Below are 22,656 nucleotides of genomic sequence, written 5' to 3' on the forward strand. Positions count from 1 at the left end.
GCTACAAGTGAAAATCAGAGTGTAGCTTGGTACTGTTTCTCTCAATCCACTTTTTAACAGGATTTATAAGAAATGGTCCTGCTATTATTTTTTTAAGTAATGCAGATAAGAGTTATGAAATTTTAAAAAATGATTCTTAAACAACTGGTACTGGTACATTGAGGGGAGAAAAAGCATGAATAAAGTGTAGCTTGCCTTTAAAATTAGTTTTAATCTAGAACCAAAAATAGTAAAATGTTTATATATGGTTATTGTGAGGTGCCACTACAGGATATGGTTGGGAGCTTCAGCTGTACATTTCGTTATCTTTAGCATGTTTTGGATTTTCTTTAAGTATAACCTCCACTCTGAATTTCTTGGATTTATAATTCTGTTTGGGGATAATTATAACTTGTGATGCTCATATTCTTTGATTACTCTCAGCCATAACTGCATCTTACCATAGTTTTTATTTAGAAACAGAACCCATGAATAATATTTCAATTAATTTTGCTTATGTGGAAAGTTTGAAGAGTCTGTGTTCCGTTATTAAAATCACATGGGACAAGAAAAAGACTGATACCAATGGTAAATTTTTAAGGGACCTGGTTTTAACATTTTTTTTAACTCATAAGTTAACTAATAGATTTATTTGTACATTCTCAGAAATTCATTCTCTACCGAAATAGTATGGTAAACTTGGTGAGGATATGCTCTATTTTTCATAGTTTGACTCTTTAAGTGACAAATGGAACATAAACCTTTACGACAGAGTTCTCCGAGTAGATGCAGCCACATATTCTATATAGATGTGCATGCAACCAGTTCTCCAGAACTGGAGGATTTTGCCTAGCAGTACCCACTGAGCAGCAGCACTGACCCCTCAGCCTTTGGTTGGAATCACAGCTGTTTGTGATTTCACAACACAGTCCTTTCTCAGTTACTGGGAGCTTTCTCTCTATATAGTTAGCACCCTACTTAGTGTTAGTAAGTTGTTATAGTTAGTTGCCTTGGATGGTGCCCTCACTAAGGTTCAAACACATCCCATCATTGGCGGGGAGGGGCAGTCCTCATAAATGATCACCACAAGAGGTGCTTGTTATGCTTGGATGAGAGTCACAGCAAGGAGTGGTGTTCAGTTTGTAAACTGTTAACTAAAGGGACTCGTGGCTAAAGACCTTACTCTTTAAGCAACCCCTCCTCAAGCAGGCCATGAGGCTTGCTTCAGTACCACGGCCCATGTTGGTTTGGAAGTAAACCTTTGGCTTGGTGAGTGAAACCCCTCCCTCTATGCCTTGAGGTTGACGTCTCTCCCAAGAGACGGAGAAGCTGTTTGCCCTCCTCAAGTTCACTGAGGAAAAGGTCACATGAGACCAGCTAGGACTGCTCCATATTTTACTCTTTGTCCAGAAGAGTGTGGATTGGCACTGTACAACCGCCAGCATATGGGATGGAGCAGATCTTTCAAACCATTCCCTGGTACTGTATAGAAATTTACAAGAGTCCATACTGTTGACTCTGGTTCTGGCCCTGGGTTGTCCGTTGAGGCTGGTATCAGTGACATCAGTGCTGGCACCAGCTGTTTCCACACCAGAGACATACTGGTCAATGGCCCTTTGGCTTTGGACTCCTCACTCTGCCTGTAGGTTCTGGTCTCCCCATTTATCCAGGACTTCGCTGGGGTGACAGCATCCATGGCCTCGTTGGCACGATTTAGTTGTGTTGCAGAATCTCATGGCCCATCAGCAATGCAGGCCCCACCTGTCTCACACTGCAGAGTTGAGGCCAGTGTCTGGTCCACATATGATTTTATTAATTAGATAGCAATATTGCATTTGTACACCAGTTACCCAAAGCTTCCAGCGAGGAATTCCAAGATTTGATAGCTGAGGGCTATTTGGTGGCCAAGACATCCTTGTAGGTGACTTAGGATTTGTGAGATATGTCAGTCAGATTTATGGACTCAGCGGTAACCATAAGAAAGGCATCTTGGCTGCAAAATTTGGGTATTGTTTCTCATGTGCAGCAGAGTATTGGGAGACCTGCCTTTTATGGTCAAGTGATTTTTTGGGGGCTAAGATTGATGAAACCTGGCATTCGTTTAAAGACTCAAGGGGTGTCTACTCCAGCAGTGCAGAGATGGCCATTTTAAGAGTCCACAACATCATTAATAGTTCCCTTATGTCCTGACTTGTTTGTCCAGGATAGCAATCTGCTTGTGACCTCTGTGTCCCCATTTCCCCATTGGGGATGGGCTGATTAGTTTTCTCCGTTTGGGGCTTGTTTACCACTGACATCTGTTTCCTCAGTATTATCAGATTGGGGTGCACCATCCACTCCCTTTTCATCCCTTCTTCCCGTTGTCCTACCCCAGCACTATTCAGGGACCCCTCTCACATGAGCCACTGCTCCTCAGTCTCTAGTAATGTTGGGAGACATTTCTGCTGCAGGATGAAGGATTTTTATTTCTGCAATATTCTGGTTCCCAAAGGAGGAGTGAGACTAATTCTCAATCTCTGCAACTAGAACAGCTATACCACATAGATGAGATTCTAGGTAGTTTTAAGTGATGTTTCAGTATTGGACAAGTGCAGAGTCCTGCACTTGAGATGGAATTGTCCCAAGCATTGTTACAGGTTGGACACTGACTGGCTAAGTAGCAGTTTGGCAGAAAGGGACCTGGGGATTACAGTGGATAAGAAGCTGGATATGAGCCAACAATGTGCCCTGGTAGCCAAGAAGGCTAATGGCATATTAGGGTGTATTAGTAAGAGCATTTCCAGCAGATCTAGAGAAGTGATTATTCCCCTTTATTCAGCACTGGTGAGGCCCTCCCTCCCCCCCCCCCCCCCCCACTACAGAAAGGATGTGGACGCATTGGAGAGGGTCCAGTGGAGGGCAACTAAAATGATTAGGGGACTGGAGCACATGACCTATGATTTGGATGTATTTGGGCTGAGGGATTTGGGCGTATTCACTCTGCAGAAGAGAAGAGTGAGGGGGCATTTGATAGCAGCTTACAACTTCCTAATGGGAAAAGGCTGTTCTCAGTAGCAACTGATGGCAGAACAAGGAACAGTGGTCTCAAATTACAAATAGATTGATATTAGGAAAAACTATTTCACTAGGAGGGTGGTGAAGCACTGGAATGGGCTATGTAGGGAGGCGGTGGAATCTCCATCCCTAGAGTTTTTTGAGTCCCAGATTGACAAGGCCCTGTCTGGGATGATTTAGTTGGGTTGGTCCTGCTTTGGGCAGGGGGCTGGACTCGATGACCTCCTGAGGTCTCTTCCAGCCCTAGGATTCTGTGATTCTATGATTCGATTGAACATTTGCAGGGTTGCCACTTGGTTTTCTATGCATATATTTATCAACCATTATGCCATTACTGTGGCATCTACCATAGATGCAAACTTGGATAGAGCAGTCTTGTAGGCCTTCTTTAAGTAAATGCTGGGCCCCCCATATTGCAGGTACTGTTTGTGAGTTACTTAAGTGGAATGGAATACATGTATGAATCTACTATTTATCTATAGTAAACAATCATTTACTATAACTGTGGCTCTTGAAGTTATGATGCTGATGTGTATTCCATGACAAATCCTCCATCCCCTCTGCATTGTAGTCTATAATCTTGATTTTCGGTGCAAAGGAACTGAGGAGTGTCATTGCCAGTGTTCCCTCTAAGATTTTCTGTTTATGTGCAGAGTGAGGTTTGTCTTGTGCACCAATATTGAGGTCATGTGTGTTTGTTTGGATGTGTGCCACTGTGGCACCCAAGTTATAAACTTCTCCCTTTTTCCCTCTGCTCATGTCTCCCACCCTCCCCTCACCCCATCTGCGTCCCTGGTGCCAGCTGCTGCCCCTCACCCTCCTGTTCTTCCCTTCTCGCTCCTCTCAGTCCTCCTGGGACCTGCCCCCTTCCCCATCGTCTCTGATCCCTCACCTGCCCTTCCCTTCCTCCCCCTGTGCCCACCCCTCCTCTAGTGCCTCTCCCTATCCCCTCTCCTAACACCTCCCTCTACCCACCTGCCCTGCCTCTCTCCTCTGCCCTCTGTTGCCCGTCCCTCCCTTCCCCTCCACTTCCCATGTCTGTCCTTCTGCTTCACTCCCACAGTCCCCCCAGTACCTGTATCTTCCCTTACTCCCTGCCACCCTCCTGGTGCTTCCTCCTTCCCTGACTGCCCCCGCCCTCCTCAACCTCCTTGTGCCGGAGCAGGGCAACATGGTGGGCAGAGCCGCGTGCCAGGACTCAAGCTGGGACCGCAGTGCTATTTTTAGTACCTTGGTTGTGGCCCCAGGAACTACCACGCAGCCATGGCCCCAGCTGCTCCCAGGGGCGAGACCATGTGGCAGCAGCCCCGTGTGGTGGGTTTTGAGCCGGGACCGTGTGGCTATTTTTAGTACCACGGCCCATGCACCAGCTCCAGCAGCTGCCACATGGGCCACGTGGTGACTGCACAGCAGCTCCTGAGGTGGGGCAGCCACCTGCCATGGGGCCCGCTCCTGGGAGCCGCTGGGGCGGTAGCTTTGCAGCTCTGCTGAGGAGCCAGGTGGGACTGAAATTCTTGGTGTGCGCCTGTGCAGGTGCTCACTTTAAAGGGAATCCTACTCACAGCAGTGCTGCTCTGTGAATGGAGGAAGGGCTGGGAGTTACACCCATGAGGCACAGGTTTTGCTTCCCAACTGACACTGTTAGACAAAATTCTCAGACTCCAGTGCTCCGGGCATGCACACACGTAAGGAGAATACACATCTGCATCACATCTCAAAGAGTTACAATAAGTAATTGTTTTCCTTGACCAGCTTCTCCATAGTAATACATGTTTAAAAGTACAAGAGACATAAAATATATCTTCCAGAACACACACAGGTTTAGTGTTCATAGTATGTTTGAAGGAGGTGTAGGGTAAAAGAGAGCAGCCAAGGGCTGGGGAAAATAATTATATCTTCTGGGAGCTCAAAACAACAAAACTTTTTTTTTTACTAGGTTAAGTGGATGTCCTCGCATGCTATTTTTAGTATGTTAAAACCAGAATAACAACTTCTAACTGTATATGCATGTGTTGGTAGGCTGTGAGAGAAAGGAAGCGGTGCATCACAGCACATTGGCTGAATTCCATTTTGAAGAAGAAAAAGATGATACCGCCCCATCGAGCCCTTCATTTTCCAGTGGCATTCCCACCAGGAGGAAAACCATGCTCTCAGCACGTAAGAAAACCCAACTTGCATTTCTTTAAAAGCTAAATTGCACCATGAATAGAATATTTGTTGTATTATGGCAGCATGTAAATGTCTAATGTGTATCTAGAAAATACCCAGTAGACGTAAACTGTGGTCTCCTTTTCCCAATGGTGGATTTGGCTTCAGATACATGTAAAGAAAAGCTCTACTCTTGTTCTTACAAATGGTAGTTACAATTTCTACAGTGTATACTTGCCTTTTTTTTTCAAAGTGTTTTATGCATTAGTAAGCCTTGCAATACCCTTTAGTAGTTCTCTCTCTAACACTTGAAAAAATTGAGGCATAAAGATTAAGCAAGTTGTCCAAGATTGGACAGCAAAAAATGATATTGGAACTCAGATTCCCTTTTCTTACATCACTAGACTATGATAACTTTTCTCTAACTTCATAGGTGTTGATGTTCTTGCAACTCTAGCATTTTGTATGTTTTGGTTTTTAATGCTCAGAATTGGGACGTCTCCATCTGAAGGACCAAAAATAATAATGAAGCCTGTTCTTAGACTGCTAACTAACAGTTCATAAACTCAAGAGCTTGGATTTTGATACTTGCATTGGATGAGGATTTAGTTACACCACTTTCATTAACACTAATGGCAAAACTAGCCACAAGACATTGAACTTTGCCCATACAAGTCCTGGTCCTTCAAACATTTGTGTATGAAGTCAGTGGGTATGTTTGTACGATTGGGGCCAAAGCCAGTAGTTTCAGTTCTCATAACTTTTATGAGAAGATTTTCAATTCAAGTAAGAGTGGCACATAGTACAAGAGGCAGCATCACCCTAATATACCTTTCTGCTATCTGGGCAATGAAGTTGGGAAAATGTTTCAATGAGCAGAATTTAATCTTTGCATGGATGCCTGAAGCAGGGTGTGTAAAGGCAAAAGCAAGCTATGAATTAGGGTGTTAAAATAAACTTTAATCATGAGTCCATTTTTTAATCTTTAGTGCTTTCTCAGTATAGAAAACTTTGAGGATTTCATAGAGGTTAGACAGCAAGAAATCAATAGTCAGTCAGTACTGTTGACTTCATTGCAGTATAGAAATTAATCTCAAAGGTCCAAAGTCTCAGTTATTGTGGTCCTGCAGTTGGACTGGGAATATATCGGGGAGCAAAAATAGCTTGAAGTTATCTTTTGTGCTTCCCAAATTCTGATACAGCCATGTTTCTGCTGTGCTCCTAGGGTATGTCTATACTGCACAGTTATTTTGGAATAAGCTATTTCGGAATAGTTATTCAGAAAGAGCTTATTTTGAAATAGCACGTCTGCACAGCAGGGAAGCCTCAAAATTAGTCCGAGGCAGGCTTCCCCAGTGTAGACATGCTATCTTGATTTAGAGCCCCAGGAAGAATGGCCGTGGTGAAGGGCTATATCGAAATAGCAGAAGTGGAGCATCTACACATGCCTTATTTAGACATAGCTATTTTGGAAAAGGTGTTATTCTTCGTGGAATAAGGTTTACAGAAGTTGGAATTAGTCAGCTGTAATTTCAAAATTATTTTGAAATAACAGAATTGCTGTGTAGACGCTCACACAGTAATTTCATAATAACAGCCATTATTCCGAAATAACTTTGCTGTGTAGACACACCCCTAGTGTAAATTAGTCTAGCTTCAGGGCCCCGGGAAAGAGAGAACAGTTGCAGTGCCGCAGTTGCAGCATGGAGGCGTAAGAAGTAAGAGAAATGTTGGTGGTTGAATGTAGAATAAGTAAGAATGGGAGCCCCCTTCTCTACTCCCTCTTCTAATTACTCCATTGTAACAGACGCGTTCCTTCTGGGTAGAGCACTCACTTGTACAGTCACACTGCACAGGGCACGTGGACCCCACAGGAGGTCAAACAACACATCAACATAACTGGAACTGTGGGCAGGCCACTTCACTTGAACGGCTTTCCTCCCACTCATATTTGCCTTCCATATCCAAGTGATGTCATGGTATGGTCTACATGAACAAATAAAGAAAGCAAATTCTCTACTCCTTTCATGGAAGCTGCCAGGCTTGGAACTGGTGCATCAGGCACAACATTCCTCTCCAGGCAGCATACCTCCCGGGTATTCACAGATGCTCAGCAGGCACTTCTAGGCGGAATGCTATATTGCTTCAGGGGAACCAGAGGCCATACACTGATACACTTATAAAGTTTGCAGATCATAGAATCATAGAATAATAGGACTGGAAGGGACCTCGAGAGGTCATCGAGTCCAGCCCCCCGCCCTCAAGGCAGGACCAAGCTCCGTCTACACCATCCCTGACAGATGTCTATCTAACCTGTTCTTAAATATCTCCAGAGAGGGAGATTCCACCACCTCCCTTGGCAATTTATTCCAATATTTGACCACCCTGACAGTTAGGAATTTTTTCCTAATGTCCAATCTAAACCTCCCTTGCTGCACTTTAAACCCATTACTCCTTGTCCTGTCCTCAGAAACCAAGAGGAACAAATTTTCTCCTTCCTCCTTGTGACACCCTTTTAGATATTTGAAAACCGCTATCATGTCCCCCCTTAATCTTCTTTTTTCCAAACTAAACAAGCCCAGTTCATGAAGCCTGGCTTCATAGGTCATGTTCTCTAGACCTTTAATCATTCTTGTCGCTTTTCTCTGTACCCTTTCCAATTTCTCCACATCTTTCTTGAAATGTGGCGCCCAGAACTGGACACAGTACTCCAGCTGAGGCCTAACTAGTGCAGAATAGAGAGGCAGAATGACTTCACGAGTTTTGCTTACAACACACCTGTTGATACAACCTAGAATCATATTTGCTTTTTTTGCAACAGCATCACACTGTTGACTCATATTCAACTTGTGGTCCACTATGACCCCTAGATCCCTTTCCGCCATGCTCCTTCCTAGACAGTCGCTTCCCATCTTGTATGTATGGAACTGATTGTTCCTTCCTAAGTGGAGCACTTTGCATTTCTCTTTATTAAACCTCATCCTGTTTACCTCTGACCATTTCTCTAACTTGCTAAGGTCATTTTGAATTATGTCCCTATCCTCCAAAGAAGTCGCAACCCCACCCAGTTTGGTATCATCTGCAAACTTAATAAGCGTACTCTCTATCCCAATATCTACATCATTGATGAAGATATTGAATAGTACGGGTCCCAAAACAGACCCTTGAGGAACTCCACTTGTTATCCCTTTCCAGCAGGATTTAGAACCGTTAACAACAACTCTCTGACTACGGTTATCCAGCCAATTATGCACCCACCTTATCGTGGCCCTATCTAAGTTATATTTGCCTAGTTTATCAATAAGAATATCATGCGAGACCGTATCAAATGCCTTACTAAAGTCTAGGTATATGACATCCACCGCTTCTCCCTTATCCACAAGGCTCGTTATCTTATCAAAGAAAGCTATCAGATTAGTTTGGCATGACTTGTTCTTCACAAACCCATGCTGGCTATTCCCTATCACTTTATTACTTTCCAAGTGTTTGCATACGATTTCCTTAATTACCTGCTCCATTATCTTCCCTGGGACAGACGTTAAACTGACCGGTCTATAATTTCCTGGGTTGTTCTTATTCCCCTTTTTATAGATGGGCACAATATTTGCCCTTTTCCAGTCTTCTGGAATCTCCCCTGTCTGCCATGATTTTTCAAAGATCATAGCTAAAGGCTCAGATACCTCCTCTATCAGCTCCTTGAGTATCCTGGGATGCATTTCATCAGGACCTGGTGACTTGCTGACATCTAACTTTCCTAAGTGATTTTTAACTTGTTCTTTGTGTATCCTATCTTCTAAACTTACCCTCTCTCTGCTGGTATTCACTACGTTAGGCACACCTCCAGACTTCTCGGTGAAGACCGAAACAAAGAAGTCATTGAGCATCTCCGCCATTTCCAAGTTCCCTGTTACTGCTTCTCCCTCCTCGCTAAGCAGTGGGCCTACCCTGTCCTTGGTCTTCCTCTTGCTTTTAATGTATTTATAAAAGGTCTTCTTGTTTCCCTTTATGCCTGTAGCTAGTTTGATCTCATTTTGTGCCTTTGCCTTTCTAATCTTGCCCCTGCATTCCCGTGTTGCTTGCCTATATTCATCCTTTGTTAGTTGTCCTAGTTTCCATTTTTTATATGACTCCTTTTTTATTTTGAGATCATGCAAGATCTCCTTGTTAAGCCAAGCTGGTCTTTTGCCATATTTTCTATCTTTCCTACACAGCGGAATTGTTTGCTTTTGGGCCCTTAACAACGTCCCTTTGAAATACTTCCAACTCTCCTCAGTTGTTTTTCCCTTCAGTCTTGCTTTCCATGGGACCTTACCTACAAGTTCTCTGAGCTTATCAAAATCTGCCTTCCTGAAATCCATAACCTCAATTGTGCTGGTCTCCCTTCTACCTTTCCTTAAGATCATGAACTCTATTATTTCGTGATCACTGTCCCCTATACTGTCTTCCACTTTCAAGTTCTCAACTAGTTCCTCCCTATTTGTTAAAACCAAATCCAGAACAGCTTCTCCTCTGGTAGCTTTTTCAACCTTCTGAAACAGAAAGTTGTCTCCAATGCAGTCCAGAAACTTATTGGATAGCCTGTGCCTCGCTGTGTTAGTTTCCCAACATATGTCTGGATAGTTGAAGTCCCCCATCACCACCAAATCTTGGGCTTTGGATAGTTTTGTTAATTGTTTAAAAAAGGCCTCATCCACCTCTTCCACCTGGCTAGGTGGCCTGTAGTAGACTCCTAGCATGATATCACCCTCGTTTTTTACCCCTTTTAGCTTAACCCAGAGACTCTCTACACAGCTATCTCCTACGTTCATCTCCACTTCAGTCCAAGTGTGTACATTTTTAATATACAAGGCAACCCCTCCTCCCTTTTTTCCCTGTCTGTCCTTCCTGAGCAAGCCGTACCCTTCCATACCAATATTCCAATCATGCGTCCCATCCCACCAGGTTTCTGTAATACCAATGATATCATAGTTGTATTTATTGGTTAGCAATTCCAGTTCTTCTTGCTTATTACCCATACTTCTCGCATTTGTATATAGGCATCTAAGATACTGATTTGATCTTGCCTCCCTGTTGTGCCCTGACCCTCCTTTCTCCTTGCCATTATAGGCCGTAGTCCCCCCCATTTCCAACCCATCTCCCAGTCCAGATGATACCAAGCTGGGAGGGATTGCAAGTGCTTTGGAGGAAAAGATGAAATTTCAAAATGATCTGGACAAACTGGAGAAAGGGTCTGAAGTAATTAGGATTAAGGATGTTAACAAATGAGTAATTTACTAGTTGAGTAGTCGATGGAAATTCTGTCGACTAGTCGATAGGTATTTCCACATTCCTCCTTTGAAATGTACAAGAGGGGGGTTCTTGTACATTTCAAAGGAGAATATGGAACTCCGTGTGCAGCCTGGGGCCAGCAGGAAGTCCCGCTGACTCCAGGCTCCATGAGGGTACTTACATTTTAAAAAGTACAAGAGCCCCCGGGAAAGGGATCTGGGGGCTATAATGGATCACAAGCTAAATATGAGTCATCTGTATAATACAGTTGCAAAAAAAAGCAAATATAATTTTGGGATGTATTAACAAGAGTGTTGGAAGCAAGACACAAGTAGTAATTCTTCTGCTCTACTCTGTGCTTGATTAGGCTTCAGCTAGAGTACTGTGTCCAGTTCTGGGTGCCACATTTCAGGAAAGATGTGGACAAATTGGAGAAAGTCCAGAGTTGAGCCACAAAAATGTTTAAAGATCTCGAAAACATGACCAGTGAGGCAAGATTGAAAGTACTGAGTTTGCTTAGTTTGGAAAAGAGAAGTCTGAGATGGGATGTGATACCTGTTTTCTAGTGTATAAAAGGTTGTTACATGGAGGAGAGAGAAAAATTGTTCATTGTAACCTTTGAGGGTAGGACCAGAAGCAATGGGCTTAAATTGTAGCAAGGGAGATTTAGGTTGGACATTAGGAGAAACTTCCTAACAGTCAGGGTGGTTGGCCATTGGAATAAATTGCCTGGGGATTTTGTGGAATCTCCATTATTGGAGATTTTTAAGAGCTGGTTAGACAAACACCTGCCAGAAATGGTGTAGCTATCCTTAGTCATGCCATGAGTGCAGATGACCCGTCCCTCCCAGTCCCACTATTCTATGATTTTCAAGGTGATACTTGATCTAAAATAATAGGAAAGTTTCAGGTACACCTCTCCTCCCGTTCCCCTGCCTCCACAGATCTTGAGACAGATACTTGCAACAAGGCAGGCATCATTCTCCTAGCACCCTGTGTGAAAGTCAGCCTGCACTCTAGTAAAATCTACACCTTCCTAGAACTCCTGATACTAGATGGGGCAGAAATAAAGTGTAGCTGGTCTTGCTCCATCTCTAAGCCTTGTGTTCGTGTGTGTATCGGAAGTAGAATGCTCTTGCTCTTCCCTGGGTTCAGGCTACAATTAGTCAGATTAGAAAAGATTTAACTAGAACCTGCTCTTTAGCTAAATGAAGCATTTCTCGACCTTTGTACAGCAAAATCAGTCTTACCCAGTCATTTCAAGCATCCTGATTGTTTTAGATTATGTTCTGTCTCTAAAGAAGTCTGCCCTTTTGATTGACTTGTTACAAGCCCACTATGTAGCCTTTAGTGCCTTCTTCCCTCCAGTAGATAGACACTCTATTTTTATCCACCTGACTATGACACAATTCCTGAACTAGAATAATTGAAACAAAAAACAGGACTCTGTAGCACTTTAAAGACTAACAAGATGGTTTATTAGGTGATGAGCTTTTGTGGGCCAGACCCAATTCCTCAGATCAAATATTGGAAGAAAATTGGCACAACCATATATACCAAAGAATACAATCCAAAAAATTAACACATATGAAAAGGACAAATCAAATTTCAGAACAGAATGGTTGACAGTTTTCTTCCACTATTTGATCTGAGGAAGTGGGTCTGGCCCACGAAAGCTCATCACCTAATAAACCTTCTTGTTAGTCTTTAAAGTGCTACACAGTCCTGTTTTTTGTTTCAGCTACACCAGACTAACACGGCTACATTTCTATCACTAGAATAATTGAGAACTTCCTGCAAGTTACTAAATCTGTACCACTATAGAATCTTAAACTTGTGCGATTGGAATTCACCAGACCACTGTTAGAACTCTTGTTGACATGCTTCGTGTGTCTCCTGGCCACGAAAGTGCCATTTCTAATCGTCCTCACTTTGGCCAGAATAGTCAGCAATCTGGGAGCCATCATGGCAGATCACCCTAGAGGTCTTTCAGAGCCTCCACCCTAAGTTTCTCTCTAGAGTCATCTCTGAATTTCACATCAAGCGGTGTATTCACTTACCTTTTTTCTAAAACCCCACACTTTACCCAAGAGAAGGGATTTCATTCCCTTGATGTACTCTGTCTTTTTACCTGCAAAGAACCAGACCAATCAGAGCGTTACTAAGGTACTCTATTGCAATTGCAGAGAGATCCTGAGGTCAGTCCATATCATCTCAGAGAATTTCTAAGTGGGTTTCTGGCTACATTGTTGAATGCTACAGGTTCACTCACATACTGCCACCCACCCGTCAGCGTAGCAGCCAACCACAGAAGAGCACAAGCCACCACTATAGCATCTGTGCAGGAATTCCCAGTGCAGAACATTGGCACAGCAGCCACCTTGAGCTTCATACACATTTGCTAAACATCATGCATTAGTCCAGGCCTCTGTTGCAGATGCAGCAATGGGATCTGCAATATTGAAAGTATCTTTGCTTTTAGGCTCCTCACACTTTGTTCAGCCCGAGTACTGCTTGCCATTTACTCGTGTGGAATATACATAGAGACCAGCACTCAAAAAAGAAATGGAGATTTTCAGATGTGTGGTCCCTATCTATATTCTGCTACCTGTTTTCTATTCCTCTGAGTTGGATCTGGTTAGAGTCACGATAAGAAGGGGAACTGGGGGGCAGGGGGATCCACCCTCACTGCCTCTTATATCCTCACTCAGTAGTCTGAGGAGACCTAATGTGCAGGTGCAGTCCAGCAGATACTGCTTGTTCAAATCTCTGGGCTTGGTTGCATGGTATGCCTGTGTACCCACGAATGGAATACAGATAGGGACCACACATCTCAAATAAGTTCCCGTTACAGTGAAACAAAGAGGAGTCCTGTGACACTTTAAAGACTTAACACATTTATTTGGGATTAAATATTGGGCATAGTCTGCAGATACAGTCTCACATGGCTACCAGTTACTGTGACTTCCATTTAATTGAGACCTACTAACAAGTTCACCAGGCTAGAGACGAATAATCTATTTATTTATAATTTGAGTGTTCATCTGTGTAAATACTGCATAGTTTATTATTTATTTATTTAATTATTATTTATTTATTCATTTGTGATCATCATCATCTGTAACTCTTACTCTTTTCTACAATAGATTATCTCAGTGACAGGATTTGTTGATAGTGACAGAGATGACCTCAAACTAATGGCTTACCTAGCAGGGGCCAAATACACAGGCTATCTGTGTCGCAGCAACACAGTTCTCATCTGTAAAGAGTAAGTGGTTTATCTCAACAGCGTTCACATCTTCAATAACATATTGCCAGTTCAGCTACAAAACTATTCTTGGTTATAGAGTTACTTTCTTGCTACTTGTATAAATGTTACTCATTTATAGCTATTTCATGATAAAGGCACTCAATTTTTAATTAATGTTTTCTTGGAGTGATCTGAACAGCTGCAGTAGGGATGGATGCGTAGTTTCATGAATTGTATTACTAAATCCTGTTATATTTCAGTAATTACAATTTTTTACCTCTGAGTTTAGAAAGCTCATTTTTGAACCATTAAGTGTAAAGTTATTTCTTTTTAAGAGAGGATACAGTTATTAGGCCATTTATAAGTAAAATGCTACTTAATATTGATTGGTTAAAAGGTCTCCAACTGGAGACATTTTAGACTTTCTGTTCTGGGCAGACAGTCTCGCTCACTAAGCAGTCACATGCATGGCAAAAATATCTCTTTTGGAAAAGCACTTAGCTGCAATTACCAATAAAACAATCCACAGGGTAAGCTGAGAAGAGAATGTTGGTATTCTAGAACTTACCAAAAGAAGTGTATTTTTATTAATGTACATATTTTCTTTTTCCCTCTGCACAATAAGGCCTGCTGGTTTAAAGTATGAGAAAGCCAAAGAATGGAGGATACCGTGTGTAAATGCACAGTGGCTTTGTGATATATTGCTTGGCAATTTTGAAGCATTACGGCAGATTCAGCATAGCCGATATACAGTGTTCAATCTGCAAGACCCACTTTCTCCTACTCAGCATCTAGTTCTAAACCTCCTGGGTAAGTAGGAATTTTTATTCATAATATCCTGTAAACTATAGAGATTAGTCTACTGGAAAAAGTTATAACTGTACTCAGTCATGTTGGACTGTGTCATCTCTTTTTTACAATAAATTATTCACACAATCCTATATGTTTTTTCCCCCTCACTTCTTGTAGATGCTTGGAGAGTACCATTAAAGGTATCACCAGAGCTTCTAATGGTATGTTGACTTATTCTTCCACTTGTGTTTTCAAATAGTTATCACTAGGGCTTTGTTCTATCCATGTATGAGTGAATAGATGAACATCGGCATGGGCATAATAATAATAATAATAAAAAGCTTTATTGCTGTATTTGATAATGTTCTCTGTATCAATTTATTTTCATGCTTCAGGGTCAGTAGAAAAAGAAAAAAAATCAGTTTGCAAAATCCAAGCAGTTTTGGGTGACCAGATGAGACTTCTTAAAGGGGTATGATTTTCAGAGGGTCAGTATTCAGCATTTTCTTGAAACTGAGGCATCTTTTAAGACTTTTCAGGTTGGACAGCCACAATCGTTAGCCATTTTTGAAAATCTATCCTTAAGGCATAATATTTATACTGCATAAAATTCAGTTGTTATATTCAGAGGGTTTCAAATACTGTTATGAATTCATGATGTCAGTTCCCCAAAACCATAGATTTGGTACCAAGTGAAAGGCTTTTGTAATCTTATTTAAGAATATTGTTAAATTCATAAAATATACTAAGACTATAGTCTAAATTGACAAAAGCAAGAAATTTAGAATGACTATTAGGGAATGTTAAAATTAGATTAATCAACTACTCGAATGGTTGATGGAATTTCCATTGACTTATGTGATTAGTTGATAAGGGCACTTCCGATTGAAATGAAGCATCAGCCTGCTCAACAGGGGCTCTTGAGCATTTAAAAGATTGAAATGATTCATGGAGCCTGGGGCCAGTGGGGGGACTTAAAGGTTCTGCTTTGAAATGTAGAAGAGTCCCAGTAGGGATCTTGTGCATTTCAAAGATTGAGGTGCCACATGGAGCCCAGGGCCAGCAGGGAGTTCCCTGCGGGCCCCAGGCTCCATGTAGCGCTTCTGCTTTGAAATGTAGAAGAGCCCCAGCTGGGACTCTTCTACATTTCAAAGGTGGAACGCCGCCGCTGTGCTCCTGCCCCCTCCCATGGAGCTGGCAGAAATGGCTTTTAAGCTGGCTCCCCCCAGCACCCCTACTTCTACCTTCCCCCTTGCTGCCTCTTTCTGATAGAGGCAGAAAGGAGGGGGAAGCGACAAGTCGTTTAGTCGCTTACATCCCTAATGACTATTTCACATTTGCCTCACATTTTCTACTTATTGCAATCCTTACTGTAATATATGTATAAATTATTTTATTTTATTTTTAAGACCTAAGGTAAATACAGAAATGAAGGTTGAAGTGACAACTTCCACTCTAAATTTCCTTATTTTTGTCAGTGTGTAAAAACAGTGACACATTAGCTGTTTTATCACCTAGAATGTTTTTAGACTAGGATTTCTCTAGCCATCTCCAGGTCATTCTTATAACAGTTTTCCAAAGTGTGACTTAATTTAATGCAAATTTGAGTTTGAACCAATTAGGAACCAATTATCCAGAATGGGTAGGAAGGGTGTCCCCAGCCTCTGTTTGTCAGGGGCTGGAAATGGATGACAGGAGAGGGATCACTTGATGATTGCCTGTTTCTGTTCACTCCCTCTGGGACATCTGGCATTGGCCACTGTCGTAAGACAGGATATTGGGCTAGATGGACCTTTGGTCTGACCCAGTATGGCCATTCATATGTTCTAGGAATGTGATTGTGTAAACGCAGCCTCCTCCCCCCGCCACCCGTGCTGCTGCCTCTGTATGAGAGGCAGTTGCGCAAGCAGGGAGCTGGCTTTTAAGCAGGCTCCTCGCATGTGCTAGCTCCTGGGAGCAGCAGCGTGGGCAGGGGCAAGCAGGAGCCGGTACACGCAGGGAGCCAGCTTTTAAGAGGCAGCAGTGGATGGACAGGCGGGAGCTGACTCTCATGGGGAGTCACAGGTGCTGCTGCCTCTAATACAGAGGCAGCAGTGCAAGAGAAGGAAGGGCAGCTGGCTCCGTGGCAGTTGATACATTCAGGTAGCCACCTCCCTGCTCCCCCATGTGTAAACATGTAACTGCTGAAATTGTCATATTTATCAAAATAAATACATTTTAACATCTCTAGAACCAATGAAAATATAGTTCAATTGTACAACAGATGGCATTTAGAGAAAATCTCACATTGCACACAGAATGTTTGCCTTATCTTTTATGTTCTGGTTTATTTATCTCGGCCTTATTCATGTACTCTTGATTACTAAAGATCATATAAGCTATTTTTTTAGATGTCAAAATATTTTACATTTCTTTTTTAAAGCACAAACCCAGTATAAAAGGACAAAACCTTAAGCCTGGTGCCATCTTCCAGTTTTCAAATGGAATTTTAAAGACATTTAGACATATAGTCTTGTGTGTCTGTACTGTTTAGTACTTACAAAAATATTTATGGAGGAACTGACTGACTAAGTATGCAGCAGTAGGTATGCAACCTTCATTCTAGGTTGCCAGCTAGAATGTAGCCTTGTGTTACTATGTATTTTTCATCTACAGGTTGAACCTCTCTAATCCAGTACTCTCTGGTTCGGCAACATCCACAGTTCGGCATGATTTTTAGTCAGTTGCATGTCTACTTATTAGAGGTGTAGCCAAGTTTCCTGCAGTCTCATAAAGTTAGTTTACAGCCACCAGTCCTGGCTCTCAGTGTTCTGTGCTGTTATTTAGCTCTAATTTACCTCTAAATGTCGAGACCAGTAAGCAGAAGAAGTGTTGGTAATGCTGCTAGACAATATTGACCTCCCATGGTTTGGCAAATTCTCTGATTCAGCACCAGTCAGGTTCCAGGGGCGCTAGATTAGAGAGGTTCAACCTGTACACATCGATTTAATTGTCTTCACATACTTTACATTTTAAAATATAGTAGTTAAAGGTTTTATTGTAAAACAAAAAAAACTAGGATGTCTAATCAGAAAGTTTGTGCTTACTTCAGACACAAATGTATGGTGGTCTAATTGCAGGGTGTGAGATTGCCCCTGAAACCAAAGCAAAATGAATCAAGTCTTCAGTCTTCTTCAAAACGAGCAAGGTGAGAGTAATTGGCTACCAGTGACAACAGCTCATTATCTTCCTTTTGCACAGGTTTCTGTTTTCTTTGTTATAAAAAACTAGAATATTTATCCAGCGTTGCTTGGGTTCTTATCTCAAATAAGTTTTATTTTTCTTCATTTAAATCATTGCTCTGGGGATGAGAAGTTCAGTATGCAGGCTGCCCCAGGAAGAGGGGACTGCGCCAGCCCTCTCTTACTGCAGCAGCTTGGGGCCAGGTGAGAAGTGCCTCTCCATAGCCACTGCAACTCCAGCAGGCACAGCCGCAGCAGGGATGCATGTCCCGCAGCTGCGAGACAGACTGACAGACAAACAGGCACACAAACATCTGAAATGTATAGTAGATAGCTGTCCTTTTCTCCACCTCTGCCCCTTGCCAATGGGGTTATAGCTGTAATTTTCACCGCCTATCCCCTTTTGTTGCTCCCCTGTGGTCATTCTGTAGAATAACTCCCTTCTACCCATTTCCTTTCCATTTTATGAGAAAAAAATGAATTCTAGGCACATCCCATTGTCCTGGCACAACCAAACCCTTGCTTTAAGTTATGGTAAGAGGAAGCTGCATAACAAATTTGGCGAATCTTACTGCTTAGGAGGTGTTCTTGAATAAATGGACCTACAAACGGTCAGACAGACAGATGCACGTTTCTAAAATATATAGTAAAGAAGACTTAACTGTCCATTAGCTGTCAGCCTGGAACTAGCCCTTATTGAGATGGTTGTATCTTGCAAAAATTTCTACACATTGCCAACTATGCAGTAGAGGAGTGGGGAAAAAAGGAGATCATCCCCAGGAATGTGGAGAAATTGGCAGGGGGGAGGTTTCACAAACAGGTAAAAGTAAGAAAATAGAGACAGTGAGAGGAAATGAGAAAAAGGGAGGAAAACATGGAAGTAAAAAATAAAAAGCAAAGCTGAAAAAAGACAAAGGAATAAAGAGAACATAGAAAAAGTTGTGAGGGAAAAAGAGAATGGACAAAAGAAAGTGAAATGGAAACAACATATTCTTCAAGAGATGTCCCCGTGGATATTATACATCAGGTAGGTGCTCCACCACACCGAGCATAGGAGTCTTCAGAGTAGTGTCCCTGGGGCCATGCATGCGCAAGTCACGAGTTGTGTGCTCCTAGTGTGCAGGCATCATGCATGCATGAGGCACCTCTCCCCCCAGTTCCTTCTCTACCACCTCCAGACAGAGCCAGAGCTCAGCAGTGTTCCTCACTTTGTTCCGCATTTAGATAAGTAACCCTCTTGTTGGACGTTGTTTTCCCCAGTTAGTTAGTTAATAGTTAGTAGTTAATAGTTTCTTTTTCCTTTTAAAAAAAAAGATTTTGTTTCCTCCGGTTTTTCCTCAGTTGGCTGTTTGTTAGCTTAGCATTATGCCTGGCTCACCAGGATTTAAGCATTGCATCTCTTACAATGACACCATTCTGATGTCTTAGGACATACACAATGTGTTGGCTACCTCGGGAAGGCCCCCGTTGCATGAAATTAAAAACAAGAGCTCGCCACGACAGAGACTTATGGTGTAAGCTCATACTGCTCGAGAAATCACTACGCCCTGCCTCTGACCCAAGGCAAGACTCGGAAACCTCTTAGGCACGTAAAGAGAAAAACGCACAAAAAAGCAAGTTTCTTCATTGCTTCAGGAACCTCTGGCACTAGGCACTCGCTGATGACCTCGGTGCCGAGAACAGCTGCAGCTCTGCGCTTTAGTACCTATGATGCACTAGGTGTCTCCGGCACCACCGGCATCACCACAGGAGCGGGTCCCTTGAAAACTTGCACCAAGGCCACAGCCTTCAAGTTGCCTGCCTCCACCTGGCACTGAGTATGCCTCATCAGCATCACAAGTAATCCCAGTGCTGAGCACAACTTCCATGCTGGCCCCCGGCACTGTAGCAGCACCAACAACATTCACCAGTGCGCTCGGTGCTGAGAATGCATCTGGCACCACAAATCGCTTCAGTGCTACCTACTACAGCACCATCAACACCGGCTTAGCAACACATGCACCACAGAGATTTGATCAACTCATTGACTTTTAATTCACCCTTGGCACTGACCACTCTGCTAGCATTGTGGCATGCAACAGACACTCTTGCTAGAATGATTCTTAAGTGACTCCGACAAGGAGGTGCATGTGGTATTCTCTCCACACAATTCCCCCTCCCCCCTCCCGCCACAGATCTTTCCATCTACTTTGCCAGAACCCATCCACCATACACAGAGCAGAGACATGCCACCCTGGCATGGAGACCCGTGGACGCCACCCCCAATACCTTACCTTCACTGGCAATACTGAAACTCATGGCACTCCCGACATAAACCCCAGCACCCTAAGAAATATTATAGCATACCTCAACATTTTCCCCCACCACAATCACCATCTCTTCAGTGTCAGCAGGATATAGATGATGATCACAGTGACCCATCTCCTGACATGTCTCTGGATACAAATAACTCTTCCTCACCTGATGAAGCCATCATGCCCCCTCCACCAACTACTCCTGTTGAATTCTCACACTTCTAAGATCTTTTTAAGTCGGTCTCTGCAGAGCTAACATCCCATTACAGGAGGTTGTTGAGAACCAGCACAAACTGACATTTTACAATCTGTAACTTCCTCTAAAATAGCCCTACCTATCAACCCTACAATCATGGAACCGGCCAAAACCATATGGCAAACACCTGCCATGGCTACACCCACATGCAAGAGAGCAGACAAAAAATACTACATCCCACCTAAAGAATATGAGTTCCTTTTTACCCATCCAGTACCCAGTTCACTTGTGGTGGAAGCTGCCCCCCAGAAAAATAAACAACACTACTTCAGATCCACAACTTCTGACCATGATAGCAAAAGACTGGACTTATTCAGTTGCAAAGTTTACATGTCCTCTATACTGCAGTTCAGAGTTGCTAACTATGCAGCCCTGTTAAGTAAATACGATCACAGAAATTATTCAAAGCTCAATGACTTTATTGCTGACATACCAGCAGCTAAGAAAGAACAGTATAAAGTGGTAGTCTCAGAAGAGCATATGATTTCCAGGACAGCCTTACAGGCAGCCTTAGATATTGCCAATACTGCCTTATAATCTACAGCTATTGCTGTCATCATGAGGCGAGCTTGTTGGTTTAATTTTGCCTCCTTTCCTAGGGAGATCCATGTTGAAGATCTCCCATTTGACAGCGAGAAACAGTTCACAACTAACACCAGTGACGTGCTGCATTCAGTGAAGGACTCTAGGGCGACCCTCAGGTCCCTCAGCATCCACATCTTGGCACCTAGAAGAAGACAGTTTATGTATCAACCATACCCTAGACCAAGATACCCGCAGTACACCCAGTATTACCCCAGACAGGATCAGCAACAACACCACCATAACAGAAATAGAGCCCAATGATGGTATCCACTATCTAGTAACATGCAACAACTACAACAATCCAATAAGAAAATTTGAGCAACAATTTGAGGGTTGAAAGAGCCACTCGCTTATTCCAATGCCACCATCTTTCAACACCATCGTCTTCTGTTCTATCATGTAAGTTCTATCAGAACTGGTTACACATAACTTCAGATAATCAAACATGATGCACTATTCCCTTTAAGTACATACCCCCTTTTTTCACCCCACTATTCCATCCCTCTTCAGGGACCACTCTCACGAGATACTTCTCCAACAGGAAGTACAACATCCCCTACATTTAGAAGCAATAAAGATAGTTCTACCACAGTTTACCAGGAAAGGATTTTATTATAATTATTTCCTCACAGAGAAGTCAGGTGGATGGCGAGCATTGAATAAATTTGTAGAAAAAGACAGAGGTTCGAGATGGTAATGCTTGCTACCATTATCCCAGCCTTGGAACAGGGCAACTGGTTTTCTTCCCTTGACTTGCAAGACGCATACTTTCACGTATCTACCCATCCAGCTCATAGACCCTTTCTTCAATTTGTTCTGGGTTCAAAACACTGCCAATACAAGGTTTTACCATTTAAACTATCCTCTGCTCCAAGGGTGTTTTCGAAAGTACTCACTGTAGTAAATGCCTGCTTAAGAAAACAAAATGTCATTATATTCCCTTATCTAGACCACTGTCTCCTCAAAGCTTGCTCTGAGCTTGAGTCTCATCATAGCATGTCCATCTCCATGCTCGTCTTCAAAACTCTTGGCTTGCAAATAAATGAAATAAAATCCACTTTGCTCTGTACACAGAAAATACAATTCATAGGAGCTCACCTGGATTCCATGCAGGCCATTACCTTGCTTCCCACAGAGCAATTTCACAAATTAGTGGAGTGGGTACACAAACTATAGTCCAGCTCCAAAGTTATGGCTCATGACTGCCTCCAGCTACTAGGCCACATGGCTGCATGCAATTTTGTAGTAATCAACACATGCCTATACATGCGATGTCTGCAAGGTTGGCTCAAGTGCATGAACAAAACCAATGTATATCCCCCATCCAAATCCCTGTCCCTCCCCACAACAGTAAAACAGTCACTCCACTGGTGGACAGTTCCAGAGAACCTATTTCAGCATCCCATTCCTTATACCATAACTACAGATTCCTCCCTCATGGGATGGGGAGCACACTTAACAACATCACATGGCTCAGGAACTGTGGTCCAACACAGAAAGGAACCCACATATAAACATCCTGGAGCTTCGAGCTGTAAGGTACGCATGTGAACGATTCCTTCCGTTTATTACCAGCAATCAGGTCAGAGTGTATACCAGCAATGTAGCGGCTATGTTTTATATAAATCACCAGGGTGGAGCCCGATCATACGCTTTATGCACAGAATCCATGACCATCTGGAACCAGTGCTCTAAAGCCCGGAATAAAAATCACTGCCTTCCATATTCCAGGTGACCTAAATACTACATCCGACATCCTCAGCAGAGCCCTTCCTACTGAATACAAGTGGCAAATCAACCAGGACATTC

At 42.8% G+C, this 22,656-nt stretch overlaps 1 protein-coding gene across 2 annotated transcripts in view; it reads left to right on the forward strand.

The window, feature by feature from the left end:
* The window catches only part of PAXIP1 (PAX interacting protein 1), a 96,600-nt gene that overhangs the window by 46,487 nt on the left and 27,457 nt on the right, over window positions 1–22,656 (forward strand). For both annotated transcript variants that reach the window (XR_012902118.1, XM_075922770.1), the window contains exons 10-14: window positions 5,053–5,190; window positions 13,596–13,717; window positions 14,325–14,509; window positions 14,669–14,712; window positions 17,611–17,678. Coding sequence is in view for 1 of the 2 variants with exons in the window: in XM_075922770.1 (XP_075778885.1) it covers window positions 5,053–5,190; window positions 13,596–13,717; window positions 14,325–14,509; window positions 14,669–14,712; window positions 17,611–17,678 (557 nt within the window). In the remaining variant the exon portion in view is untranslated. The remainder of the gene's footprint in view (window positions 1–5,052; window positions 5,191–13,595; window positions 13,718–14,324; window positions 14,510–14,668; window positions 14,713–17,610; window positions 17,679–22,656) is intronic.

The sequence above is a fragment of the Pelodiscus sinensis genome, chromosome 2 (genome assembly GCF_049634645.1).
Source record: "Pelodiscus sinensis isolate JC-2024 chromosome 2, ASM4963464v1, whole genome shotgun sequence".
Lineage (NCBI taxonomy): Eukaryota > Metazoa > Chordata > Testudines > Trionychidae > Pelodiscus > Pelodiscus sinensis.